Source organism: Colletotrichum siamense, assembly GCF_013390195.1.
Source record: "Colletotrichum siamense strain Cg363 chromosome Unknown KSG_Cg363_contig04, whole genome shotgun sequence".
NCBI classification, from domain to species: domain Eukaryota; kingdom Fungi; phylum Ascomycota; class Sordariomycetes; order Glomerellales; family Glomerellaceae; genus Colletotrichum; species Colletotrichum siamense.
The window spans coordinates 3,794,167-3,821,059 of NW_023501017.1; the positions used below are offsets into that span (position 1 = coordinate 3,794,167).

General features: G+C 53.0%; 8 protein-coding genes across 8 annotated transcripts; 4 read left to right on the top strand and 4 right to left on the bottom strand.

Moving 5' to 3' along the window:
* Window positions 1-1,232: 1,232 nt before the first annotated feature.
* Gfer (FAD-linked sulfhydryl oxidase ALR) lies at window positions 1,233-1,881 on the bottom strand (the record flags this gene model as incomplete). The annotated part of the gene is made up of 2 exons (XM_036638759.1): window positions 1,233-1,671; window positions 1,769-1,881. The coding sequence occupies 2 exons, from the start codon at window positions 1,879-1,881 to the stop codon at window positions 1,233-1,235; spliced, it is 552 nt and encodes a 183-aa protein (XP_036496564.1).
* A 1,187-nt stretch (window positions 1,882-3,068) lies between these two features.
* CGCS363_v006911 (uncharacterized protein) lies at window positions 3,069-3,398 on the top strand (the record flags this gene model as incomplete). The annotated part of the gene is made up of 1 exon (XM_036638760.1): window positions 3,069-3,398. One exon carries the CDS (start codon window positions 3,069-3,071, stop codon window positions 3,396-3,398), a length of 330 nt encoding a protein of 109 aa, XP_036496565.1.
* Window positions 3,399-4,841: 1,443 nt separating this feature from the next.
* On the bottom strand, window positions 4,842-5,967 carry CGCS363_v006912 (uncharacterized protein; the record flags this gene model as incomplete). The annotated part of the gene is made up of 2 exons (XM_036638761.1): window positions 4,842-5,831; window positions 5,896-5,967. 2 exons carry the CDS (start codon window positions 5,965-5,967, stop codon window positions 4,842-4,844), a joined length of 1,062 nt encoding a protein of 353 aa, XP_036496562.1.
* A 3,889-nt stretch (window positions 5,968-9,856) lies between these two features.
* Window positions 9,857-12,447, top strand: CGCS363_v006913 (putative zinc metalloproteinase; the record flags this gene model as incomplete). Its single annotated transcript, XM_036638762.1, has 5 exons — window positions 9,857-10,213; window positions 10,390-12,121; window positions 12,198-12,232; window positions 12,277-12,324; window positions 12,379-12,447. 5 exons carry the CDS (start codon window positions 9,857-9,859, stop codon window positions 12,445-12,447), a joined length of 2,241 nt encoding a protein of 746 aa, XP_036496563.1.
* A 1,324-nt stretch (window positions 12,448-13,771) lies between these two features.
* pps1 (CDP-diacylglycerol--serine O-phosphatidyltransferase) lies at window positions 13,772-14,775 on the top strand (the record flags this gene model as incomplete). Its single annotated transcript, XM_036638763.1, has 4 exons — window positions 13,772-13,844; window positions 13,918-14,013; window positions 14,129-14,322; window positions 14,407-14,775. 4 exons carry the CDS (start codon window positions 13,772-13,774, stop codon window positions 14,773-14,775), a joined length of 732 nt encoding a protein of 243 aa, XP_036496560.1.
* Window positions 14,776-15,262: 487 nt separating this feature from the next.
* On the bottom strand, window positions 15,263-18,022 carry CGCS363_v006915 (Threonine--tRNA ligase; the record flags this gene model as incomplete). The annotated part of the gene is made up of 8 exons (XM_036638764.1): window positions 15,263-15,470; window positions 15,527-15,583; window positions 15,646-15,784; window positions 15,840-16,076; window positions 16,131-16,176; window positions 16,226-16,308; window positions 16,361-16,639; window positions 16,699-18,022. The coding sequence occupies 8 exons, from the start codon at window positions 18,020-18,022 to the stop codon at window positions 15,263-15,265; spliced, it is 2,373 nt and encodes a 790-aa protein (XP_036496561.1).
* Window positions 18,023-18,472: 450 nt separating this feature from the next.
* On the top strand, window positions 18,473-19,356 carry GAR1 (H/ACA ribonucleoprotein complex subunit GAR1; the record flags this gene model as incomplete). The annotated part of the gene is made up of 4 exons (XM_036638765.1): window positions 18,473-18,539; window positions 18,655-18,705; window positions 18,779-18,879; window positions 18,940-19,356. 4 exons carry the CDS (start codon window positions 18,473-18,475, stop codon window positions 19,354-19,356), a joined length of 636 nt encoding a protein of 211 aa, XP_036496558.1.
* A 3,938-nt stretch (window positions 19,357-23,294) lies between these two features.
* On the bottom strand, window positions 23,295-25,734 carry SLM1 (Phosphatidylinositol 4,5-bisphosphate-binding protein SLM1; the record flags this gene model as incomplete). Its single annotated transcript, XM_036638766.1, has 3 exons — window positions 23,295-24,528; window positions 24,583-25,408; window positions 25,470-25,734. The coding sequence occupies 3 exons, from the start codon at window positions 25,732-25,734 to the stop codon at window positions 23,295-23,297; spliced, it is 2,325 nt and encodes a 774-aa protein (XP_036496559.1).
* Between the last annotated feature and the right edge of the window lie 1,159 nt (window positions 25,735-26,893).

Consider the following 26,893-nt stretch of genomic DNA (forward strand, 5'->3'; position numbering starts at 1 on the left):
AGAAAGAATAAGTCACCAGTGACAATGATGGAAGCGATGGGCCAACCGGTGTCGGTATCTGGCGGGTTTCGGATAGGAGGGCGTGATATGGGACTGGCGTGGAAGTTGGAAGATTGAGTAACAGTCGAGGTACCTTGCAACAAGCCTAGTAGGGAGCTTCGAAGGGTCCAGAGACAGATGATGGCAGCGGAATCCATCAGTTGCAGAAGATACTGATGTAATCCAACACGCCACAACAGAATGCGGTCACCATTACACCGGGCTGGTGCCGGACAAGGGTGGTCGGGAGCCGGGGCCGAGCCGGACTTGTACGAATGCTTTCCATACCTAGGGACCCTGCCATTCTAGACCTGACCCTTGTTGTCCGCCCTGTCCTTGCTGCCGGGGAATGAGACGCATGCTATTTTGGCCGACAAAATCAGCGGCCGCCGAGGGCAAAAAAAACAAAAAAACAAAAAAACAAAAAACATAACATGGAGCCCTGGGACGCTTCTGGCTTGTACACTAGGTAGGACGACGCCGTTGGTACTCTTTGTCCCCCGATCATGCCCGCGCGCTCCTAGTGGGTTTTGAAAGTGAGCTGTCAGGCAGGGAACAGCTGTGGTTTGATGCGCCTCTGCGGCCCCGACCCCAATGACAGGCCGGGCCAAGGCAGATCTCGCCCATGACCCTGCCGCCTATGCAGTGCGTGAGTGCAGACTGACCGCCACGCCATCAAATCGACTGGAAGGGCTTCTTCAAGCTTGACATGATCTGATTCTTGGAAACCAGGGTTCGGCCTTGCTACGGCCGATCTGGGCAGGTCAGGCCCATAATTTTGCATTCCTAGACTATCTAGACCAGTTCTCTGCGTGTCTAGCTTACCACCACCATTCATGCTCATACCTGCCGTCCGGCGGTACCCGGCGATGGCGATGGCGTTGCGCTTTCGGAGAGCCGCTGAAACGCCGCATTGCCTCGCTCCGGCATCCCGAGGGCCCGCGGTGACATCCGAGTTGGTGTAGGCTTTCCCCCTTCACTTCCCTTTGGAGTGTTCCTGCTCTCTGGCCCTGCCTTTTGGGATCATGCCCTCGCACCATACCCGAGATGATACCCCATTCGCTAATGCCGATTGAGTGGTATTTTACATATTGGTACAGAGGTTTATCTATGTCTATCTTGTGTGCTGCGCTGCGTCCCGCAACATTCATGTGTTTCATGTCACTTGAGGCTCCGTGTTCCATTGACAAATCTTAGTCACAACGCCCGTCTTTCCAGCCCGTGCGCCAACGTTCTTCCCACTTGCTGCAGTCGAATTCTTTCTTTCCCAGCTTGCGATTCACCTCGTTGTGTGCCTCACACAGCCAGTTGCCAAATTCATCACGGCCCTCAACGCGCACCTGTTCCTTTTGCATATATGACTGGAAATCTTCAGCACACACCCAGCATGGGTACAACTTGGAAAACAGCCGCATGAAGCCACGCAAGTCCTCCTTCTGCATTGACGAGGGCTTCTCAGGGTATGTCGCCGCTATGGAATGAAGCAACGCCCAAGTCCCGCGACCGAGGGCTTCCACATCCGGAGGGCAATCATTGACGGGCGTTGAAATCTTTGGGGCATCCTTCCTCAAGGAGGCATTAGCTTGGGCGGCCCAGCTTGAGAATGCGCTTTTGGATGAGCAAGATCGACAGCTAAGCCGGTTTTTTCGTTAGCAGGAGACTTCGTGTGAATGATCCATTGGGGCATTTGGGCGCAAGAGAAGAAGATAATTTTGGCACAAGAACTCACGGCTTGCCATCTTTGCCCAAAACAACTCCCTTCGGCAGCGGTTTCGGCGCCTCGGTGGTCACAGGGGCGGGAGCGAGTCCACTGGGGTTGCTATCTCGCTCTGTGTCGGTCATGATCAAATTGCTGGGGTTCGGTTTGTCTTGTGGGAACAAACGTGAAAACACTATGAAGTGAAGCTTGGGCGCGGAAAGGTAGCGTCAGGGATGATTGATTCGGGCCGCGCGATTTAGGCAAGATTTGGCACACACTGTTAGCTTGTGTCGGTGATTTCAAATGCAAACCGACGACGCACTTTCCTGAGTACTGCACTTTCTAGACGTCGTAGAATCTTCCGAGCTTCCGCATCTTATCGATAAGCCTAGAGCGCTGAGGTAAGGTACCTGTGCTAGGTATGGTACGGTGGCCTCCTGACGTAAGGCTGCTAGGTCCCTAAGGTACGGCCCCCAAAGTACCTGGCAGCAAGTTCATTCAGTCCTTGAACTCGTGAGCCAGCGGGCGTGTATCTGAGGGGGAATGAACCTAAAAATTCGATGGGAATCGTGAGATATCTCGGGCTGTTTGCGGACAAGGCAGAGGAAGAGATCTGTGATGCCTCGCGAGACTTGCTTGCGCAAGGTATGTGGCTCAATCAATCCACCATCAAGATGAGATGAGGTGCTCAAGTGCCATCGCCGTACGAAGGCGACTCAAAGTCTCCCGATTTCGACCAGGGAGTGCCGTCTTTTCGGCCCGGGGCTACTCACAGTGGACAAACATGGGCTGCATTCCCACACTGTTTCTGGAGGTTTGTTGGGAATGGGGGTCTGCCGACAGTGATGCCATGTCTACCATTTTTTATTCATTATCAAGCTCCTAATGCGCCTCAGCATCCGGAAATCGTCGGGTGATTCCTAAGACAGCTACTGACGGAGTTGGGAATCCGAACAAGCTGTAGCTCGACTTTGGGCACATCATCCCCTCCTCTCGCGCCTTGCGTGAACCATGATCTAGTTCCAAAACTTAGTTTGCACTCATGATGATCATGAATCCTATTTTCCTCAAAGAGTCGCAAATGGTGCGCCTCGGTGGGCTAGAGTACGTAGCTAGAGGAACTTACCTAAGAAACTATGTGAGGTGACTTGAGCCAGCCAATAGGTAGCAGATTTCATACTCGTGGCGGGGCACAGAGGATTTGGCCGATGTACACTCTTGTGCGGCTCCAGCAGTGTCTTCTTGCGAGTGAATTCCAGGGCATCTGACTTCCAACGGAACACGCATCCTCCAATCTTTTCATATCAAACGTCGATAACACACGCCCAGCATGACCCAGTTGAACCCATCAGCTAAGGTGCCCGTCTTGTTGCTCAAAACCAAGTCAACGCCTGGCGACTCTTACGAAGACCTGTTGTCGCGCCAACATTCTGGCTATGAGTTCGAATCGACTTTCGTGCCGGTCTTACACCACAGTTTCCAAGACGCAGGAATGACACTGATAAGGGACGTGCTGAATCGCCGCGCTATTGGCACCAATACCAGTGCCGCCTACGGCGGCCTCATCTTCACTTCTCAGCGGGCTGTCGAGGCGTTCACCAATTTGGTTGATGAAAAGAAGGGCGAGTCAACATTGGTAGTTCTCAGAGTACTGTACTAACCTAGTTCTCAGACACTGAAGGGGGCTGGCCTCATCTTCATGAAGTGCCGGTTTACAGCGTTGGTCCTGCCACAACGCGGGCGCTCAAGGCCATAACACAAGATCCGCCACTGCAGGTATTCGGAGAGCACACCGGCAATGGCGATGCCTTGGCCAAGTACATTCTGGATCATTACAGCCAATGGTACCATGACAGACCGATCAAGCCGCCCGTCCTCTTCCTCGTCGGTGAACAGAGAAGGGACATCATTCCCAAGACACTCATGGCTCCAAACTTGGCCAGTGAAAAAAGGATTCAAGTTGATGAGGTTGTCGTTTACGGGACGGGAGTCATGGAATCGTTCCCGCGAGACTTTTCCCACATCCTGCAAGCCACAGAGGCGGCTTCGTCACGGTGGGTGGTTGTCTTCTCCCCGACAGGTTGCGATAGCATGCTGCGTGGCCTCAATATGTTGGATGAAGCAACGGGCAAGGGTTGCAACAAGAGCCAAGGGAGGCGAAAAACATTCATCGCAACAATTGGGCCGACTACACGAGACTACCTGAGAAAAACTTTCGCCTTCGAGCCAGATGTTTGTGCTGAGGAACCCAGCCCTGAAGGGGTCAAACAGGGCATCATCCAGTTCATGGACAACCATAAGCATTGCCCAAGCAAAAGCTGAAAAGGACGGCCATGATTCGGCATCCTTATATTGCCCTAGACAGAGACACTTGACATTGCGGGCGACAAAGTGCCCAAACACAAACAGGTTTCCATCAGAAGTCTCGATGCTCTGATATCCTGCACGGTGGTCGCCTCGTCGCTTTATCTCTACTGCAATGGACATCGGAGCGCACTCATTTACAATTACAGAGTCGGTACAATGGCGGATGTGAATTCCATGTTCTGATTGGCTAGAATACTAAGTCGACTTAATGGGTGACGCGAAACGCGAAACAGTCGCCAAATGCGCGGTGGGACGCGTGCACGCCAAACGTCAGAACGCGCTAGTAGGTCCCATCGCGGCAGGCTCCAAACCACGCAGGAGTGTAGGGGAAAATTTTCGGGGGACTCAAAGAACAAGAAAAAAAAGCCGCGACAAAGCCACTATGCATGTCCGCCAATCATCGTGACGGGAACCTCCCTGAGCGCCGGGCTTTGCGTCTGTCATGCAGACAGACGGTGGCAGACTTCCGATAGTGAAAAGTATTCAAATGACCAAAGCACACCCGCGTAGTACCGCCTTGTCTCGTTCTGCTGCTGGCAATTATCGTTGCTCGACCAAGTCGTCGCAATCCAAGCTCCATCTCGCAATGCTGTTTAGAAGTTTCGTCCACCCTGGTATCATGTAAAAAGTTTTTTTCGTTTTCGGGTTTGTTTTTTTTTGTTGGGGGGGGGGGGGGTTTCAAGCAAAGGAAAAAAAAAGAGGTAAGGAGGATTGGACAGGCCTCTTAACCGCTCCATTACGCAAGGGGCTCGTCGAATGTGAGCCGCCTCCTTGTTAGGCTGACGGGGGTCCTTGCTGATGACAGGGCAACAGGTGTCTTCCATGCCTTTTGCGCGGGACTGGGGGTAATGTTGACGAACTCGGCAAAGTCAAAGCCTTGCCCTGGGGTGTTAGGGAATAGGTTGCCTCCGCCAGGAGTGGTCATATGTGACGATGGGAGTGTCATGTCGCGGCCAACCTTAGAGGGTGGTGTAGATGGGGGCTCCATTCTAGTCTTTGTGGAAGGAACCGCTGGCGATGGTGAAGCAGCGAGATACAAAAGGAGGTCGGCACCCTCCTCGCCCGATTTCACCGGGCCCGAGCCGGCAGGCCTGTCTTTAATGCGACGATTGGGGATCGGACGATTGCGCATTGGCGGCGTCGTAGGCGGTGATGAGCGCAAGTTGGTTCTGAACGACTGTGTCGGCAAGAGATCATCCTCATCGTCCGAGTTGGCCGCGAAGTTGGGTGAGACGAGTTCGTCAGCCATCCTTCGAGCTCCCTGGAAGAAAGACACATCAGGGCCAGTAGATGTTGTGAAATGTTGTTGCCGCCTAGGCTTGATAGGAGATGACTGTGCAAGCTGGTGGCTTTCTTTCCACGACAGGTGAGCGTGTACGGGCTTTTGCGGCGTAGGCGAGGAGCGATAGCGTTTGCTGGGACTGGACGAGGGATAATCGAAAGAAGCCTTGTACGTTCGCTTGCGATGGCCGGTGCTTCCGTTGCTCGAACCGATGGCGTCGGAAAAAAGAGGAGCCTTCAAAGGGGAGCTCATAAGGGTCCTCGTGGGATATGGCAGATCGGAAGCACTGGAGGAAGAGTCGGACAGCACGTCGCTTTCGCACATGCGCTTTCGGCGCAGCTCTTCTTCATATTTCGGTTCGATCGTGTCGAGTGTGAGGTCCTCCCAGCCATGCTTCGTCTTGAATTGCGCAAGAGCAAGCCGATTTTGCAGCCTTCTAGCGATCTGTGTTGCGAACTCAGTGTTAGCAAAAGTAGCCCTTGTGCTTTTCTAAGCGCTGCCTACTTACCTTGCTAACTTCTGCTCTTTTCAGCACCTTGTCTGCGACCTCATCTGGCTGCTGCTTTCGTGGAGAAGACATGATTCGAGGGGACGGCATACACGGATGGGCCAACGGACCGACTGGGCGACAAAGGCGAAGTACAGTGGTGGTAGAGATGTCGGTTGAGTGCTTCGTCAGATAATATCGGGCACAGAATTGCTGACAGGCAGGTTGTATTCGTAGCAACGGAAAGAAAAAGGGTGGGGTTGGACGAAATGCTCTCTTTGAATGTTCTGCCCGAGGGAATGTGTGGACGGTCAGACAGAAAGAGAAGGATTGTGTTTCTAGTGTGTTTGTGAGGTGAGGCTTCAAATGAAGAAGTCAATCGCACTTCGAGAGAGTACCCGAGGGCTGTAGTTGGAGTCTGGCTGGGTGTTGGTTGCGGCGGTACGTGTCTGGTGTTGAGTGAAGACGAAATGGAACGGAAGAGATTGTACTCCTGAAGTGATGTCCAGTGCGTGCTGAATGGCGCCTGGTTGCAGGGGATTATGTTGGGGAGGGGACACCCGACCTCAGCGGAGGAGAGCGCAGAATTCCATCCATTCGCAGCTCATTCCCGTGGAAACCAAGCGCTGGCGCCAGTACCGGAGTGGATAAGTACCTTACCTTCCCGTCCATACCATAAGGTAGGTAAGGTAGGTAAGGTTCGTAGGTACAGTAGGTAGGTGCCCACGTACCCTGGGCACCACGGCACCCAAGGTAAGGTACCTAAGGTAACTACCGTGCTACCTACCTTAAGGCACCTGAAGGAACGGATAAGGCCCCTTCAGAATAAAATCCCTATTGCCTAAATGCCTCCGTCAGTAGGTATGTAGATATTTCTTCAACCACCTGGCATGTTATTACCTCTTCAACTCCAACCTCCTAAGTAAGTTTCCATTGTCTCGTTTGATCTCTATTCGAAGACCTGGATTTCTTCTTACCTCAGCCACCCCTCTGTCTTTGGAAATTGGAACTTCGAATGGCCTTGATGGGAAACCAGTGTGCAGAGCAATTTGCGTACGTGTACGCCGAAGCTTGCAGGAATAGCGTCTGAAGGCCAACGCACCCGCTGCTCAAAAGAGTAGAATCAATTAAGACCCCTGTAATTCCCGTTGGCTCGCCATCCACTGGTTCAGAAATGCTATGTTGACGCCGGCAAGGCTCTTTTGCACCGATTCGACGTCGGCAATTGCATCGTTGCTCATCTGGTTAATACATCTTGAGTATTGTGGCTCCTCATCGCCACTGTGTATCCATCGCTTCACGCGAGCGCTGGCAAAATTGCGAATAGATTAATGCACAACACAGGGAGTTGCTTCATGGGAACCGCGGTTGGCATTGGCATTGGCATTGGCATTGAGAGGGGGGGGGTCCTCCGTAGTCAAGCAACTAAGTAACCACTCAATGGCGGCTGCTTGCAAATGACGATTTGAATAATCCAGCTGTCACTGCCATCTCCCCGGCGTCTGGACTCCAGTCGTACTGCGTAGTACACGTGCAACCACCTATGGAGTGGGAGTCCGCAAAAAGGACAGTTCGGTGGATCCTTCCATGACCAATTGATCATCGGCCAAAAATAACAGCCCAGCTCGAAAGCCATCTCTGTCGATACAAACTTGGTTTGCAAAACCACCTCGGGCTGAGGCACATCGGCCAGTCAGCCCCCGGAAGTACCTACTTACATACAGATAGAGGTCGGGATGTTGATTGGTGTTGTTGTTGTGCCCGCCATGTTCTGATCTCGATCAGAGCAAACGCGTCGTTTCCCTATCCCGTGCCGTCCACCCGTAGCCAACCTACCTTACGCACTTAGTTGGGGAGGGTATCCAATGGGACCTTAGCCGGCCACTCTTTCCAGCAGACGCCTGTGCCCTGTGCTGGCTTCTTATGCCATTCCTTCTCGACAGCTGCTCCACGACCTGTGGCAACAACACTGAGGCTGGGTGGTGTTCTTGGGTTTCTCCCTTTCTTAAACGCTGTGACATTCTACTTATACGGAATCCTGATCGCGAAGTGCCAACGCCCCGGATTTGGAAAACTGGTAGATTAATCACGACAGTTAAAAAAGTAAGTCCAGGCAATGCCGATTTCGTGAATCACACTCAACACATAAAGCCTACTGTCCCTCGACGGCCGACCTCACCGTTCGTTTCGAGCTAAGCTCACCCAACTTCAACTTCAGGTACCCGTCTCTTATCTGGGCAGCAGCAGTCGCTCATTGGTTAGTGCAATATGAGTGTTCTGGATACAAACCCCCACATCCCTTCACAAGTGATGTGAACTGGTGCAAACATGAAAAGTCGTTGTTGTAGTACGGCAAACGAACGTCGGTCGATACGGACTGGATTCCGGAGCAAACGCTTGACCTGCCAAACTAGCTATCCAACAATATTTCTTCTTCATGCCATTTGATCGTCTGCCCCGTCTGCAATCCCCAATTCTAGTTTCTTGCTAATTATCTAGGCTAGTGTAATCGTCGTCCCGCAGGTTCGTGCTTGTCCATTCATGTTGGTCGGTTTTGTGCTGCTTTGGTAGGTGTTCGGTGTGCTGTTATTTAGGTATCAGGGGATGGTAGGGAAAAAAAAAGAAAGAAAAAATAGAAACCAATACGTACCTTAGGTAGGTAAGGAAGGTACCCTCGGTGGCCGATCGACCAGGTGCATGTGCGGGTGCTGGCTGATGCACTGGCAGTGCTACTGGTGCAGGTGCAGGTGTGGACGTACATTTGTATCCGCAAGATCCCCATAATGCACACCATGCCGCGACACAAATGGACGTCACCAACCTGTCTTGACGGGCCAAGTTGAGTGAGGTCGCCGTCTCACAGCGCTCTATTTGAGCGTGCAAAAGGGGGATTTCTTTGCCCCATCTCCATCCATCTACTGCTATCCCAAATTCATCGGACGCATACTGTGTCTGGGTGCCTTATCTTTGCGTCTGCCTCTTATGTACTCTGTTTCCCGCCTGTTGTTTTGGGCCGGCAAGGAGGTCGTGTGGTTGCAATCTCAAGTGTGTGTTTCCCACATCGAAACATGGCGACGTCATCGATCAGTTGCAGCCGTGCGTGCGTCTGCCGACCAGGTAGGTCCTGCTCCTTTTTTTTTTTTCCACCTTCGTAAATTGCCCTGCTTGATTATTTTGAACGGGACACTACTACTGCGCCTGCAGGGAAGAGATACGTGGACGGGACCCAGACTTGCCAAACCGGGACTTGGGTCAAAGTAGACGTGGGACTAGACCCGGTCCTGGACCTGGACCTGCTCTGGCATTGGCGCCTGCACTTCGCTCTGCGCCTGCACGTTCGTTTCCCTTTCGCTCCCGTCCCGTTCAGTCTCAATTCCCGTGGATGGCGGAATCGATTGACCTTCCATGCTTCCTTCACCTTGGCCTCGACCTTGGCCTTGATTCTTCATCCCTTCTCCATCCTACCATTTGCGCTTTGCCCCTCCCCGAAACTTATCCGGTCTTTACCTCGTCCAGTGTCTTCGCCAACCTGGGACCTTGCCCTTCTTCTGGGTGGGCGTACATGCGGCTTCCCTGCACATCAATTCGATTCCTGTCCTCCCACTTTACCTGTCAATCCCTCTATTTTGATTCGACTGCTTCACTCGTACATCCTGCCTTCACCTTCCAACCGACACCTCTTCATCTTACTTTACTCACGACTGCAGACGTCCATGTCGCCCGCTGATCAGTGACCCGACCCGACCCTCCGCCCCTTCCTCCTCCCTCCTCCATCCGGGCTCGTTTTCCACCCCTTAACGCCAGTTTCCAGATAGGCCAGAGCTCGATCCTCCACTTCCTCGCGCACCATAACCTCGTACCTGCGCCCGGATCCGTTGGCATCTTGTTGTCTCTTCTGCCACGCATGTCAAAGGCCTCTCGCTAAATCGCTCTCCCGCGGTCGAAATCCCTTCTTCCTCGGAGGGCAGTTGTTGCCCTCACCATGGCCCCGTCAATCCTCAATTTCCGAGCTCTGCGTCGTCGTTCTAAGGCCAGCTTCAAAACCGACCGATCCAACACAGACGTTTCCAGTGATGCTAGCCAAGGAAATACCCCGACACCCACGAGCGGCGCCTCAACGCCACCATCACTCGCCCATGCCTCTGATCCCGCTCTGAATCTTCAAGTGAAGGACTCGAATCAACCTCTCGCTCGCCCTCCGCTACAGCCCGTCAGCAACTCTCACAGAAACAGCGTCTCCGGTATGGCGGGCTTGGGCTCCCCCGTGGTCACGGGCAAGTCCACATTGCCTGTCTCCCAATACGCTCCCCGGATCGCCAATGTCGCCGAAAATGCCTGGGTAAGTCATTTGACACCCTTATGAGGGACGTGCCCTCCGCCTTGTGCAACCTGCATCCCCCGAGTCTATGTCCGGGTGGCGTCCTCGATCAGACAGCTCGCGACAGGCGGTCGTAACCGCTGTCAACCTTTTAGCCGCATTTCCAGCTTCAGAACGCTCTGCTGACAACAGGCAAGGTTTATCAAAAGGTGCTTCTCGTCCACGGCACCATTGGCGAGCCCTCACAGCAACCTGTGGACGGCACCCTCTCCGTAACACGGCTCGACGACAACTTTCCGCCAACATTTTGGCCCGTGTGCGACTCTCAGTTTAAGGCGCTGGTTTATCTGCAGCCAGGGCCGAACAAGATCCGATTCGACTTCTCCAGTCCAAAACTGCCCAACAGCAGCTCTTCAAACCCCATACATGCATCATACCTCACAATCCATATGCTTCCAGCCAACAGTGCACCACCCTTACAGCTCGCAATTCTCGTCGCCAAGGATTCTGCTGAAGTTTTCGATGCGGTTCCCGCCCGAATCGAGCGCGAGGGCAACGAATTGGATATGGCAGTGCGCAAATTCCGCATGGCCGCATATCTTTGGCAGGCTTTCACCGCTGAGCAGATGTGGCGCAATAAGCTTGGGCGTCGTGCCTTCAGGTTTGAGGAGGAATGGGTCACTGGTACCTCTAATCAACGGGATCGTGAGAACGGAACGCTGCGCTCGGAAGCGAGGGTCCACATCATCAGGTCGGATAAGACTGTCGCAGAAATTCGAGACTTGGAGCTGGCGCAGCAGAACGAAAAGGCGACCAAGAAAGGAGACTTGTACGGAATCGCCGCTGAAGCCGTGAAGCAATATTTCAAACCACTAGGCGGTCAGAAGCAGTACGTTTCCGTGCTGATTCTTGATACGCAGTGGGACAAGGAAGCCAACGTGGTCAGGGGACACGCGGCGCTCGGCGGAAACGCTGGTGATCTACAACTGGCTATTTTTGGCTCGCATTGCCTGCAGAGCTACCCCGCGAGTTTTGAAGAAGTAGTTCCCGCGTTCACGGACTGCACTCCGACTGATGTGGACTTTGTTGCCAACGATTGCGGTCAAGCTGGCAGTTCCTGGGAGGCAGCCAGCATCGGAATTGGCGCGCATTTACACGAGACGGGCCATCTCTTCGGGTGCCCTCATCAGGAAAGTGGCGTCATGCTGCGCGACTACTTGACGCTCAACCGCAGCTTCGTAGCTCGCGAGGCCTTTTGTACCAGAACGAAGTCCAAGGGTGGTTTGGTCGGTCAAGACGACGAATGCGGTTGGCATCGATTGGATTGCTTGCGCTTCCGCGCCCATCCGTGCTTCAGGTTGCCCAACGACCCACCTATGAACCCCGATGATAGCGTACATGCCTTCCCTGTCGAGGGCGGGAAGATGGTTGTCATGGCGCCGACCGGGGTAGCTTTCATAGAGCTATTTGCTGAAGACGATGACGTTTGTCGGTCTTGGATCGAGTACCCAGCTGAGACTGGCTCTGTGCAACGCCAATTGACGCTGAGCGATCAGGAGCTGCGGGAGAGGCTCCCAGAAAGCAAGCGGAAAGGACGGCTCAGAATTTCGGTCAAATCCCATGGAGGCGGCAGCTTGGACGTGGACGACCTCAAGAAGCTATGCTCCAAGGAGTCCTCCTTCAAGCTGACTCCTGGTCCCCTTGGCAAAACGGCTTACCGAGGAAAGGCTTTAGGGCTCTCATCCATGCAGGAAAGCGTCGCGCAAGAAGTTGTGTTTGAGAGCGCCGTTAAACAGAACAGGATCCTATCTCGCATTATCTTCTACCATGGATACGCGGTTGACGGTATAGAATTCGTGTATGACGATGATACCACCCAGCTTTTTGGCAAGAGAGGGGGCAAAGAAGGCGGCGATACCTTCGACTTGGGTAAGCTGATGCCCCTCGTTTTAACCAGCCTCAGCATTGTTTCTTCCGAAACATAAACTGACTTGTGACGCGACAGACATCCGTCGAGGCGAATACATTTCAGGCTTCTTCGTTCGTTCGGGTCACTGGATTGATGCTATCCAAGTGCTTACCAGCCTGGGTCGAAGATCGCCCATATTTGGCAATGCGCATGGGGGTTCAGCGTAAGTAGTGACAAGAGCAACTTCACCGTCGACATTGGTTGACCGAATTACTAGACATACTTTGATACCTCCAAGGGGATACACTATCTGCGGCGTAGCTGGCTCGTGCGGCCCTTGGGTTGATGGATTTTCGATTCTCATTGTTCGATGAGGGTCAAAAATCTGTCTCAGGAAGTTTAATAGTAATGCACAAGAGGCAAGAGGGGGGCATAAGCTTGGACGCCATCATCTACATGGAGAAATTCTAGGAGCCGACGTGTCACTTGCTATGCTTGCGCCTTTGATACCATTATTCTGGAGTAACACATCGAACCAGAGCATTGTTTTGTATTATTGGGGCATCAAACACCAGGGGCTTGAGGATCAGGATACATATCTAGCACATGCAGCGCACTGAACATGGTGGGAGATTCAGTACGGCGGTAAATGTCTATTAATTACGCCACGACAATTGGGTTTACAATGGAGTGGAGGTGCTCTGTTCTGTCCACGTCTCTGTAAGTGTATCCACAAATATGAACAACATCGGAGAACGTTGTATGTTCAGTTGTACTGCTAATTCGCCTGGGCTTATTGTATAAAAATGGCGGGTGGGTATGGCCGCACAGGTGATTCTTGCGTAGCTGATTACTTCTGCAAGATCGGCTCAATCCAAATAAAAGAAAGAAAGAAAAACGTATTAAGGAAACCCTGGTAAAGAAAGGGCATGATCTTCCTCTAGATGGAGCCTCGAAATCCAGACCAAACCAGTGCAGAAGAGGCCGCCTGTTCCTCCTGTGCTGAGGCGATTACTTTTCCCGTAGTCATATACTCTACGTTACTGTCATCGCCAACGCTACACAGGAAAAACAGGCTGTCCCATGGAGAAGGCAGGCGAATATTCTTCTGACCCTACATCAACCTAGACTGATGTCAGGCTACCTATTAAGTGAGGTAGACCGTTTGGCTGCAGTGTGGGCTCCGATAAGGTGGATGCCCCGACAGTGTAACACTAGGTAAACACATGCTCAATACAGAGTACGTACTCTGTACAAACCCCAAAACAAGTCGGTCACGTGCACTGACCGAAGCTCCGCTAGGCACTTTCAAGTCTAGAACGGACAGGGCTATGACGGCATGTGCTTCTCCCGGCTATCCTTGTTGGCTTTCTGAGGCGGAAGAGTGTGACCTGCTCCTACAGACACGCATCCCTACTCGCAGCTACTTCGCTTTACACCAGCACCCGCATTGGAGCTCAACGAAAACCTCACATACAAAAAGGCCGTTCCCCTCGTTTCCCGCCATCGTTCTCCTTCGTTCGGTCTCTTCCACCCACCAACGGAGCCATATCTTACCCCCACTGAGACGAAATAGAAAAAAACTGCCACACAAGCAGCAGCTACGTCGCCCCTCGCATCTTTGCCAGGTCAACAAGCATCCCACCTACTGCTGAAGCATACACCTCATCATGTCAAAGCGAACAAGCAGCGCCGTGACGAACGGGAGCGCAGCCAAGGATGCCGGCAGCTTCAACGAGCCGGGTGCGTCACCGCCCACTTCAGAGCATTCGGTGCATATTTCAGACCGAGAAGCTGACCAGAAATTTACCGACAGCATATGACAAGCAGAAACTCCTCCTATCCGCCGACACGGGCCATTTCTCCTTGATTCGAGCACTTCACCTTGCGGATGTCATTACACTGTGCAACGGTGCGTGCACATACTCCTCCCTCTGACAGACAACATGTCCTTTCTCTACTGGCACCCCTCGCTGTACGTGTCGAAGATACTGCCAGAGAAGAAAGCTGATGGCTTGCCTTCCTAGGTGCCTGCGGCGTTATGTCGATTTTCACCTCCCTCCGTTACTGTCTCGGCGATCCCGCATCTACTAGCACTCTGTACCTCGCCCTTTTCTTCTTGCCGTTCGGTTTATTCTTTGATTTCATGGATGGAAAGGTTGCGCGATGGAGAAAGAAGAGCAGTATGATGGGTCAGGAGCTTGATTCGCTGGCTGATTTGGTATGTATCTGGACAACAAGCCACCTGAACCCGTTGACTACTTTAACCCATTTGAGGGTAGTATGACCAGGCTAACTTTCAAAGATATCATTTGGCGTGGCTCCCGCTTCCGTGGCCTTCGCACTCGGCCTGCGTACCGTTGTGGACCATGCTTGCCTTACCTTCTTCGTTCTCTGCGGCCTCACTCGCCTTGCTCGCTTTAACGTCACTGTCTCGGTCCTCCCCAAGGATGCTACCGGCAAGAGCAAGTACTTTGAGGGTACGCCGATCCCTACGAGCCTGGGCCTAGACGCAGTCATGGCCTACTTCATCTCACAGAGATGGATACTGGGGGACTTGCCCTTGGGAACGTGGTTCGCCGGGTCACCGCTCGAATTCCACCCAATCGCCCTTGTGTTCGTCCTGCACGGATGCATGATGACAAGCAAGAGCATTCACATTCCGAAGCCTTAAACGACGCCATTCGACAAGGAATCGATGAGCTACTTAACCGTTGTAGGACAAACCAAATCTTGACTGTGGGGGCTTGGCTTCCAGGGAATGGTAGTGACCTTACCAGCATACGAATGTTGTGTACGGAAGCGATTATGAGCGGCCACCATGAGTTTGTTGACGAGCAGGAATACAGCTTTCGATAAGCGGACTGCCAGAGTTACTAGGATGGGCAGAGGCTGGGCTGGATAGGTAAACAAACGGTTGAAAGCCTGTCGCAGCTTACAGAGATACATCTCAGCACACGCGCACACGAAAAATATGCATGATACCCATTCCCCCTACGCCTATTTGATTGTTGCAAGTGTCACCGTGTCTCGAAACTTTTCCCCCGTCCCGTAATCACCGATATCAGCCATCCTCCTAGTCTAAACCCTGCGTGGATCTTTGTAGCGTGCTCCGCCGTGAATGCTCCTGCTCATCAATACCGCATCTCATAAACTCATGCTTATGCTTCCTTGGATGCAGGCTTGGCGGCCGAAGGGAAAGGGTTGTAGGTGCCGCGCTCCTCGCCAAGCTTCTTAAGCTTTTCGATAGCCTCGTCCAATGGCACAGGCTTGCCACGGTCTTGGCTGGAGGTATCGTCACGGTATCGGACGTTGACCTGTCTACCCTTCATCTCCTCGTCGCCGACGACGAAAATGAAGTTGTATTGGCTACCAAGGTTAGTAAGCAACTCCGAGGAGACGCCGATCAAATCTAGATGACATACCTTAATTGAGCACTGCGAATCTTTTTGGGCAGCGTGTTTCCGGTCAAGTCGACGTCACTAGTTGGTTCTGTCAGTCTTCTTCCCTCTAGGAACGTCCGAATACCGGAGACCAAACGTACCACCACATGCCCTGTTTCTTGAAGATGGACTGAACTTCCTCAGCATATTCGACGAAGCCCTTGCCGACTGGAATAACCATGATTTGTCTAGGGCTGAGCCAGAAAGGCCATTTTCCGGCAAAGTGCTCGATAAGGATACCTAACGCAAGACGCTGAGTTACTGTTCTCCCGGGAGCATGCACATGCGGACTTACCCGTGAATCTCTCAATAGAGCCAGCCATGGCACGATGAATGATGACAGGACGCTGACATCCGGTGGTCAGGGGCTTGGTGACCCGCTTCTTTTTATCATCTTCGCCCGTCCCAGCTGCAGAGTCGACGACGGCTTGGGGGTCCTTCACCTTGACCTCAGGGGCCTTGGGAGCGGCGGCAGATTCATCATCCTTGGGCTTGATGGGAACATCCGCCGAAACATATTCCAATCCGAAATCTACCGCAGGTCAGCTTCTCCCACCCATCTCACACTTGAACAGATACTGCATACTCTGTGGGAGCTGAAAGTCGAGTTGAATCGTGGCGCATTGCCATTCCTGGTGCCATCAGTACTCGTTACTACAGTCAGGTATTAGCTATACTTACTCTGTTCAGAACATCTAAGATCTTGATATCGATCTTGGGACCGTAAAAGGCTCCATCACCCTCGTTCAGAGTCCATGGCACACCTTTCGGCAGAGTTAGCGTTCATTTCAAAAGATGGATTCCCTGGATTCCTACCGCCCGTCGAAGCCGCGAACTCGTCCAGAGCCTGCTTAAGCATGCCTTCCGCTCTGTTCCAGGTCTCAAGCTCACCCATGTACTTCTCTGGGCGAGTAGACAGTCGGAGCTTGAAGGAAAAGCCCAGCAAGCCATACATCTCGCTAAGGAAGTCAAATAGGCCGCTAATCTCCTGTTTGATCTGGTCCTCTCTGCAGAAGATATGTGCGTCATCCTGCTGAAATCTGCGAACACGGGTAAGACCGGACAGAGCACCGCTTGCTTCGTTACGATGAAGGACTGTACAGGCAATAGTCAGCATGCGATACGTTAGAAGACAGAACTTGTAGTAAACTCACCTCCAAAGTCGGCGACTCGCCACGGCAACTGGTGGTAGGCCTTGGGGGTATGGGCAAACATGAGACAATGGCCTGGGCAGTTCATGGGCTTGAGACCGAACTTCTCCTTATCGACCTCCAGAACAAACATGTCATCCTTGTAGTGATCCCAGTGGCCGCTGATCTTCCACAGGTCTGCGTTATACATGTTAGGGGAGATAACCTCATGGTAGTCGCGCTTAAAGTATTGCTCCTTGATGTAGGCCAGCAGGGTGTTGTAGATACGGGCTCCATGCGGAAGCCACATGGCACTGCCTGGGGAGAGTTCGTGGAAGAAGAAAAGTTGCTGGTCTTGCCCAATCTTGCGGTGATCACGGGCGGCGGCCTCCTCAAGCCATTTCTTGTGAGCAGCCAGCTCCTTCTTGCTAGGAAAGCTGACACCGTAGACTCTCTGGAGAGAGTCATTCTCTTGTGAGCCGAGGAAATAAGAGGCACTATTCTTCATGATGCTAAATGCCTCGATGCGTTCGGTGCTGGGTACATGGGGTCCACGGCAAAGGTCGATCAAAGGTCCGTTCCGGTAGACTGTAGTCTTGGTACCGTCAGGGATTTTGTCGTTGATGATGTGCTGCTTGTACTTGTTGTAGCTGAACATCTCAAGAAGCTGGTCCTTCGTCATCTCCAGGCGCTCGAATTTCTGCTTCTCCTTGACGATCGATCCGACGATGGACTCAAGGGGCTTCCAGTCGCTTGCTTGAACAGCAGCGCCGTCGGGAAGCGCCATCTCGTAGTAGAAGCCGTTATCTACCGGGGGGCCGATGCAAAGAGAACATCCGAATCTCCTCTCGCAAGCCTCACCGAGGATGTGCGCCGAGCTGTGCCAAAATACTTGCTTGCCCTGCTCGTCCTCAAAAGACAACAACTCGAGCTTGCAGCTCTTCTCCAAGGGTCGGTCCAAGTCCCACAGTTGGTTCTCATCGCCATCGAGTCTCGCGACGACTGTTCTCTTGTACAGACTATTGGAGATGCTTTTGGCTATCTCGCCGGGGGTAGTCTCGTAGCTCGTTCCCTGGCGGACAGAACCGTCGGGCATTGTAATGGTGATGGGCTCACGAGGCCTCTTGGCGAGCTCTTCGTCATATTCCTTCTTCAACTTGTCAAAAAGATCGAGTCGCTGCTGCAAGAACTTGGGAGGGGGGTTGAGCTCAAGGGGCCCCGCCGACGCATCGCCAGCGTTCTTCGCCTTTTTCTCCTTCTTAAAGGCTTTGTCTTTGTTGGCGCTGCCGAGAGCGACTTTCTTGACGCCCTCAGCAACAGCATCGACAGCCTGCTTCGCGGAATCCATGGTTTCGTCCAATTGAAGGGATTTGGTGGTGCGGATGGGTGAGATCGGCCGGACAAGAAGCCACGATTTTGGGCGACAATTTTGGGCGAAACAGCCAGTCACCCCGCCAAAGCTCTATGGTGAGTCAAACAAGGGTTCGGGTGACTTTTTGAGGCGCTGTGTCCCGGACCACAATTGCTCACTTGCTTGTACCTACTGTGAACCGCCATTGCCAGCCCACATTTGTCCCACTACCTTATGGTGGAGACCTGGGATTTTTGGCGGGGTGTGCCGGCTGAGGATATTCCGCTCCGCCAGATCCAGCCAATGAGAAAGCTCGATTGGGCATGCACCACTATTGGGTCGCTGGAAATTTTCTGTCGGCGCGCCAGAGGCATCGTTTTTTCCCCAAGCAGCAGCAAAGAGCAGCAGTACGAGCAGCTCCCACGTTACAGCCAATCCACCATCATTATGTCGTTTGGACGAGGAGCTCCGCGTGGCCGCGGCGGTGGTGGTTTTGGCGGCCGTGGAGGAGGCGGTAAGTTTTCATTTACTTCAATTCATCATTGTTCTTCAAGTTACCGCTGTATCCCCTGCAAAGTCAAGACTTGGTGAAGCGCTCTCGCATCAACAGCTAACATGATGATAAATAGGGCGAGGTGGATTCGGACAAAGAGACATGGGCCCGCCCGCGACGATTCTCGGTATGTGAATATCGAGCAACGACTCGAAACCTCCCCTAGAAGCAATTGCCCAACTGACCGTTTTTGTTCACAGAGATGGGCAAGTTCATGCACGCGTGTGAGGGCGAGATGGTCTGCGAGAGCATCAACCCCAAGGTCCCTCACTTCAACGCCCAGATTTTCCTCGAGAACAAGGTAGGATCGACGCGCCAAATACCTTCATCGATGTGAGCCGCAAGAATAACAAGAATACAGACTGCTGTCGGCAAGGTGGATGAGGTTCTCGGTCCCATCAACCAGGTCTACTTTACCATCAAGCCCTCTGAGGGTATCCAGGCTACCTCTTTCAAGGAGGGCGACAAGTTCTACATTGGTTCCGAGAAGCTTCTTCCGTTGGACAAGTTCCTTCCTAAGCCGAAGCCCCCCCCTGGTGCTCCCAAGTTGAAGCGTGCAGGCCGTGGTGGTGCTGGCGGCAGGGGTGGTCGCGGCGGTCCTGGCTTCGGCGGGCGTGGCGGTGGCAGAGGACGTGGCGGCCCCGCAAGAGGTGGACGCGGCGGCAGCGGCTTCGGCGGACGCGGAGGCGGTGGTTTCGGCGGCCGGGGCGGCACACCGAGGGGCGGCGGTGGCTTCAGCGGTGGTCGTGGCCGCGGAGGCTTCAGCAGAGGACGGTAGCCTTGTGTCCAAGTGCGAAGCTCTGAGAGGGGGAGGTTTTCTTCTGTTGGACTACGACTCTGGCGTTCTGGTTTGCTTTGCTTTGGCATCAGTCCTGGCGAAAGGGGCTCAAGGCTGCATGTACATCATCCACTATGGTTACCCCAAAAAAAAAAGAACAGAGGTCTTCATTGCGAGCATGATTTGTTGCCATGGCACATTCCAGTAAGATTTGAAATATTTGGTAATAGTTTGAGAAGTGCTCTGAAAGACTGCATGTATTTCTGTCTGCCTTTGATTTGAGCGCGAGGTGAGCTGACGTGGGAACGAGGCGCAAGCGCGAGACCGACCAGGGCCTCTCGACGGAAGCCTGTTTCCATTTTTATCACAGCACCAACATCATCGCAGCCTATGTGACCGTCTACCTACCCACATTAGACGTCAGCTAGGTATACAGCCTACAATGCCTTGCGCCGAGTCAACAAACCGCATTTTGATTGTCGCTTGACCTTTCAGTCTCTTTTTATCAAGTTCTTTTCCATTCGTTATTCTGAGCCAGGCGCCTCTTGCCTCTAAGCTTCCGCTAACCTGGGACCTTCTTCGCAGCACCGAAAGCTCCAAGACGGCAGATATTGTGGGGGGGAAATAGCAAAGATCAGTGTTGGGCAAAGGCGAAGGATCTTGCTGGTGGCGCGGGTTACTGCTGTGGAGAATGGGTTGCAAAACTCCGTCATCCTACTCGCTTCAGCCTCATCCTGACAGTGTGGTTCTGATCCCGAGGCCTCAAAGTACTCGAGCTAACCACGGAGCTAATGCCGACAGGGTTGGTCGGCGACGCCCCCAAGCCCTCAGTTGGGGCTGTTCATCTGAAGCTGTGTATCCCGAAACCTGACGGAAGCTTCCCAAAATTCAGCGGAATTAATGAGCAAACATCAGATGAGAGAGAGTGTTGGTCGGTAGCAGCATAGCGCTAATAACCTGGGCACTTTTCCACGGATGGAGTTCTGAGATCAACTTGCATGGGGAACCGTGACGTCCTGAGCCACGAGCCACAGCATATTGCTAAAGGATGGGAACTGTTTGCTTAGCTAGATTACACGCGGCAAATCGATAGAACGGGAGCCTGGAAGGTCTCCATGGCCTTCGCCCTGTCATTTTCGCTCATCCTTCCAACCTGGTGGGTAGCGAACCCAGTCGTACGTTGAACGTGTTGGAGTCGCTTGTTCGATTTCTCACTTTCTCAACCACAGCTCACGGACTTCTTCTCTGGACCTACCCGTCTCCTTCTGGCGTGAAAGCGCAATGCTCCCGTCTTCTTGACCAGCACCAACCCGCATTCAAATACTATTTCATACTAGCAACGGGAAGCTTCCCTATGAATGTGCACGACAAAGACAAATATGGCAACCTCGCCCACATCATCAGATTTCATCCAGACTCCGACAACAGTGTGGGAGACACGAAGAGCTACCGAAGCAATGCAAAGGGTAGCCGATGTTATGATAGCTGTAACAGAGTCCTTCAGACAGCAGTTCCGAGACGAACAACACCCCAGCAATAACGTCTCTCGCCACGAAGAGGCTGGAGATTCGGATTTGCGAGCAACGGTTGCAGACATTGTCTTCTCTATGGTTGACAATGATCTGAGCGGAACACAATCACATACATTCAGGCCGAGCACGACTCCCTCATCATATACTCCCCCACGCGACGAACCAACGTCACCAACGTTACCAATATCATCAACGTCACCAGGATCACCTAGCTCAACCCACAACGCAGCAGTTGTGTCACTCGCATCAGGCACCACGCCTGAGGCCCTCTCTAGTCATCCACTGTTGGCTTCGCAAAGTCTGCGAGCACATGCGAGAGAACATTTGCGAGCGCCCCCCTCTACAAGGGACATCACGGCGCATGGTTTGGGGTTGTACAGGAGGCTAGCTCCCGAGGCCTTGGCACACCCTTCAGAATACCCTGATCTGTTCGAAGCAGCACGGAAGATTGTCATTACTCAACGCAGCAGGCACGCGATCGACACGATTCCTGCGGCCAACTGCCGGAACGATCGCCTCTTGGCCGTAATGCAGACAAACGCTGTTGAAGATGACCTTCCGTGGGCAAGTAGAGGCTATCTGTACCAAGAACAAAACCTATTGGAGAAACAACCCGTGTCTGCCCGGGGTTTCTCCCAGGAGTTTTCGCTACTAGGTGTCACTAGCCTTCATCAAATTCTTATGTTCGCTGGCCTCTCCCAGGGCATCGCTCCTGCGCTTGAAATCGCTAACTCACTCACGAACTTGTCGGAGGGCCAGCATTCCTGGTTTACTGCAGGCTTCGTCCTTACCCTGGGCGTGTTTACTATACCTTCGGTCCGACTAGGAGAAGTCTTTGGTCACAAGCGAATTCTGATATGCGGATGCCTATGGTACGCCTTCTGGAGCCTTCTCGCCGGATTTTCTCAGACTGTCCGCAATGGCGGTTATAACGGCGCCACGTTTTTCTGCGTCTGCCGTGCTATGCAGGGTATCGGTCCAGCGCTGAGCGTTCCAAACGGTTTCTCTATCCTGGAGGCTTCTTTCCCGCCTGGCCAAAGGAAGGACACGGCACTCTCGCTCTACAGTTCCGGCGCGCCCCTCGGCTTCGTTATCGGATCTGTGATGTCTTCTGTCTTCGCCGTCAACTTCGCTTGGGAATGGTGCTTTTTTGTGCTCGCGGCCGTCTGCTTTTCAGCCGCGGGGCTAAGCGTTCTTATTCTTCCACAACAAGATCCTTGCAAAGGGTGTTGTATTAACGACATTTGGGTGAAACTCGACGTCACGGGTATCATCCTGAGTGCTCTTGGACTGGCCCTTTTCAGTTTCGCATGGAATCAGGCACCAGCGGTCGGTTGGCGCACCCCCTACACTTACTTTCTTCTCGTCATCGGGGTCTTATTGCTTGCTGCTTTCGTGTACAATGAGACTGTCGTCGCGAACCCTCTCGTGCCTTTGCGGGTGATGAGTTCGTCGACAAATCTTGTGCTGGCCTGTGTCGCAGCTGGTTGGGGCTGCTTCGTTGTTTGGGCATTTTATCTTTTCCAGATCATGGAAGTAGTACGAGATTGGGACTGCCTTGTGGCAAGCGCTGCAGTTGTACCGATGGCGGTGGAGAGTTTGGCCGTGGCTTTTCTTCTGGCGTATCTGACACCGGGCGTAGAGGTGTACTGGGCCTTTCTCGTGTCCTTAATCGGGTTCACGTCGGCGTCTGTACTCGTGGCAACGGCACCCTTGGATCAGACGTACTGGGCAAATATATTCGTGAGCACACTGCTTCTCCCACTTGGGATCGTCATGGCGGGGCCTCTCGCAACGATACTGCTGAGAAATAGTCTTCCGGAGGACTATCGAGGGGTTATAGGGGGCCTGGTATTATCTGTACTTGCTTACAGTATGTCTATTGCTTTGGGAATGGCAAGAACGGTCGAAACACAGGTCAACGAGATCAAATTAGATGTGCTGTCTGGGTACCGCGGGGCACAATACTATGGTGTTGGGCTTGGGGGTCTTGGTACGCTACTCGCGTCTGCTTTGTTATTCCAACACTCGTCAAATAGAAGCATTTAGTCTACCGCGGGTTACAGGATTCGGGGGTTCGGATGTTCCGAAACAGCAAAGGCTATGTGAGAGAGGCAGACTAGCTGACGACTTATTTGCTAGTGAGGCGAGCTATGAATGGAATTCAAACAACGAATACATCACGGACCGTGATATTGTTCTGTAGCAATTTGCTTCCCGCAAGCATATTCTGTCTGACATGTCTTTGACAGGGAGAGGAGAAGATACAATAATGATAGAAAAAATAGAGGAACCAATGGGGGATCAGGAAAGTCTGAAGAACGAACGTCTCTTGGTAGGTCCATACCCAACTCGTTGCCGATACTCTCCTCCTTCGTTGCGACACACCCCTTCTAATGAACGCAACTAGTGTCTGGCATCAACAGCAGTCGACCCGCCCTTGGGGTATTCTCCTGGAATATGTAAATTGGAAATCGTCGGGACGCTATCATTCCTTACAGTGCCAGCCGTCGGCCTAGGAGCGGATAGCGTTTGGCGGAAAAGATCCTGATTTCTGGGGTTAGGTGTTCCACTCGAGGTACCGCTTTGCTGCGTGTGTATGTTATTCAAACCGCGCGAAGCACTCGTGCCTGCTGCCGCCGCAGCCACGTTGATATCATCGTTGCCTGGTTTAGCTGGTACGGAATAATCGCTCGCATCTTGCCGCTGGTTGTCGGTGCTGGAAGTAACCTGACTCGACCTTGCGTGTCCATTCATCCATTGGCCGTACTGGCTATTGCCACCTGGTGTTTCGAGTCCGCGGTTATGATCTATAGACGACGTTCGCTGAACATCTTCCTCGGGTCTGGTTGGTGCAGCTTGCTGGCTGTGTGCCCTCTGCATGCCTGTAGCATACAGGTATGCTGCCTGGGAATCCTTGTGCAAAGACTGAGAGCGGCGCAGAGGCTCATTGGTGTACGGGTTAACCCCATCTTCCTTTGCTTGTTGACTGACCAAGGCCGCATTGGATGGCGTCTCTTCCATGGGAGTCCGTGCTGTGCCCCCATATCCGTTTGGATGGACGGTGCCCAACATGCCGCCAGGCAAAGCCGACGCCTGCGCAGCCGCGTCTCTGTCCCAGTTATCAAATCCCGAGCTCACACTAGATGGCGAAAGAGGTGCCTGTAAGCCTCGCTGCGCGTTGACCTGGATGTCGGATGGAAACCGCCCACCTGCTTCGGGACGGCGCAAGTCCTGCCTCGAACTCGTGCTGGCTGCGACTGCTGTATCGGCCGAAAACGGTTCGTCATCATCGTCGTCGAGAACGCCGTCACTACTGGTTGACCGATGGGAAGACTGGCTTAAGCTCCGCACATGTCCTCGCACAAACTCGCTTCGTTCTTGTGGCGTACGCTCGGTGAGTACCTTGATGTCCTCGTACCATGCCATCATTGTGTCGTGGCTTTCGGCCCGAAAAACCCACGTGTGGCCGCGATGCATCGAACCCGTCTGGCGACCCTTGAGTATGAACTTGTTGGATGATCCTCCCTCGCTTGAATGGGATCCTAGTTTCTGTTCTGGAAGATACAACGACATGACGGGGGCCTGGCCCTTATCCGCTGATTTGAACTCATGTAGGTGAGTCGAAGACAGTACATACCTGGCATTGTCAATCTCATTTTCGGATGCTTTACAAACAGAACTTGCGACTTACCAACCAGCCGTGTAGCTCTTAAGATACTTGCTCTTACGCTCAAGAAGTCCCGCACGTATCTCCTGGCAAGCGACATGGTCTCGGCCAGGATAATGGATGTGCTCGGCGGACCGTATCGGGATGTTTGGATCCACAAATTGGTCGTCCTTTTGAACGAAGTATGCCCATTCGTGATCCTTGGGCATGGTTATGGGCCCAATGCGTAGCTCGTCAATCGCGCTGTAAGCTGCATCGGACTCGCGCTTGAGGATGCCGGCGTACGCATTGTACGCTTTCTGAATTTCGCCGACGACGATGGACTCCAGCTCGCGACCTGAATTTTCGAGGTTGAGATACGCCTGGTGAAGGTAGTTTTCCTCGTCTATTTGTCGCTCGACTTGTCGGTCCACAGCAAGACGTAGAAGGTAAGGATCTTGCTTCCCAGTCGTCAACGAAGGATCAAGATCACTCTGACCTATTGTGTCCTGCAATGTCTTCACAGCCCGTCTTGTCCCATCCATCTCTTTTTCAACAGAATTCTTGAAATCGCCTGAAAGATTCTTGATCTCTTTGATCTTTTGGTGCAGATCGCTCCTTAGACCTGTGAGTGCCAAGATGACATCCTCCTCAATTTCCTTGGCTTTATTCGACTCTAGGATGGCACCCTTGTGATAAGTGCGGAGAATTTGCAAGGCATCGTCGATACCCCCCGATTCGAGAAAGCCAGGCGGGGTTGAAATGTTGTTGGCAACATTGGCCAACTTCAGGAGCGACTTAGACTTGTGCTCGTAGTAAGTCTGGATCTCGCGGTAATATGCGATGAGATCCTTGAGTATCTTGCGCCAAGCTATAGATAAGGTCAAAAACTTTCGCGCCCGTCAAGCTGGTGAAGTACCCCTGCGACTTACATTGAAATCTGTTAGACAGAGCCTCGGTTGGATTACCAGACGTCGGGACGGGGCAGTGAAAAGCGCTGTGCGCTTCGTCGGGGTCTGAAGTCGATTGTAAGGCTAGGCTGCGGACACTCCCAGCCTTCATGCTTCGACGACTACCACTGCGCTTCAGACTGCCATTTCTTCGCAAAGAATTCTTCTTCTTGAGGGTATTGTGTCGTGAGGGCAGGCTCAGGTGATCCTCCCCTGCGTTGGAGACGAACGAGTTTGATCGTGGCATGTTGGAAGACGGCCCGTCTATGATACTACTCCCTCTCTGACTGGCATCCCATTCTTCCGTGAATTTGCCCCGAGAAGTTGCTGATGGCACGGCTAGGCTATCGTTGTTTGTATAGTCATAAGAAGTATGGTCGACGTCTTGCGGGAAGTGATGTAATCGATGACCAGGATGTGAGTTGGCAAGCGTGTTGAGTTGTGTCTCTTGATCTTCGTTGTATTGTAAAGTGCCACCAGAGGAGGAAGGGACAGAAGAGATGGTGGCGGGGGGTGGTTGTTGAGGAAAGTAGGAGGAAGTGCGATTTGAGTTCATGGTGTATGCGGCGTCCAGACCTCAGTCTCGCAGGTCCTCTGCCCAGTAGCGACCGGCTTCGGCAAGTGAGGGTGTGGTTGAATGTTGAGACGGTGGACGACGCGAGCGGGGATCTAGCTACTATGGTTAGATGGACATTGGTGTAGGCGTGGTAACGGGCGTCTCAACTGGCACACCACGGTACCAGAGCAACTAACTCTTGGGAGAGACTCCTGCTGGTCCTGAGTTTAGCGTAGCTCTTTGATAGCCGGAAGATTGTCTAGACAGCTTAGCGCAGCGAAGAATGGCGCCAGGTGTGCAATCGACGTCTGGCTAGTGAACACTGTCGCGACGCGTTTGACGCAATGATGGCCGGAAGAGCTGCACAAACTCAGACTGATGTCGTCATCGAGGCGCGCGAGTCGCAGCGGTGGCCCCGATTCGGCGCAGTGGAATGCTGATGTGTCTTGGTCACGGGTGAGCTAGGCTGCTAGAGAGTTGGGCGCCGTACGGGCAGGGGAGGGATGGATGCTGGGAAGGTCTGCGGCGAGAGCGAAGATGACCGGGTCCAGAAGGTGGAATTATGGCGAGGGGCTGTATCGCTCGGTCGGACGGTATCGTGAGGTGGATCTTTGGGCGCTCGTATCGTGCGAGAAAATGTGAGGCCGAGCGACGAAGACAAGAGAGAAGCTGGGCCAGAAAGGTGGCTTGAAGTAATTAAGGTATGTGCCCGTGGAGGTTTGTTCATCTTACCCGGGGCTTGAATCAGCACCCGCTTCCGCAGCTTGGTACCCTGTCAGCCTGTCTGTCATTGCTAGTCGCTGCGGCACATCCAGAGCCGACTTCGTACTCCATTCGGGGCGAGCAGGGC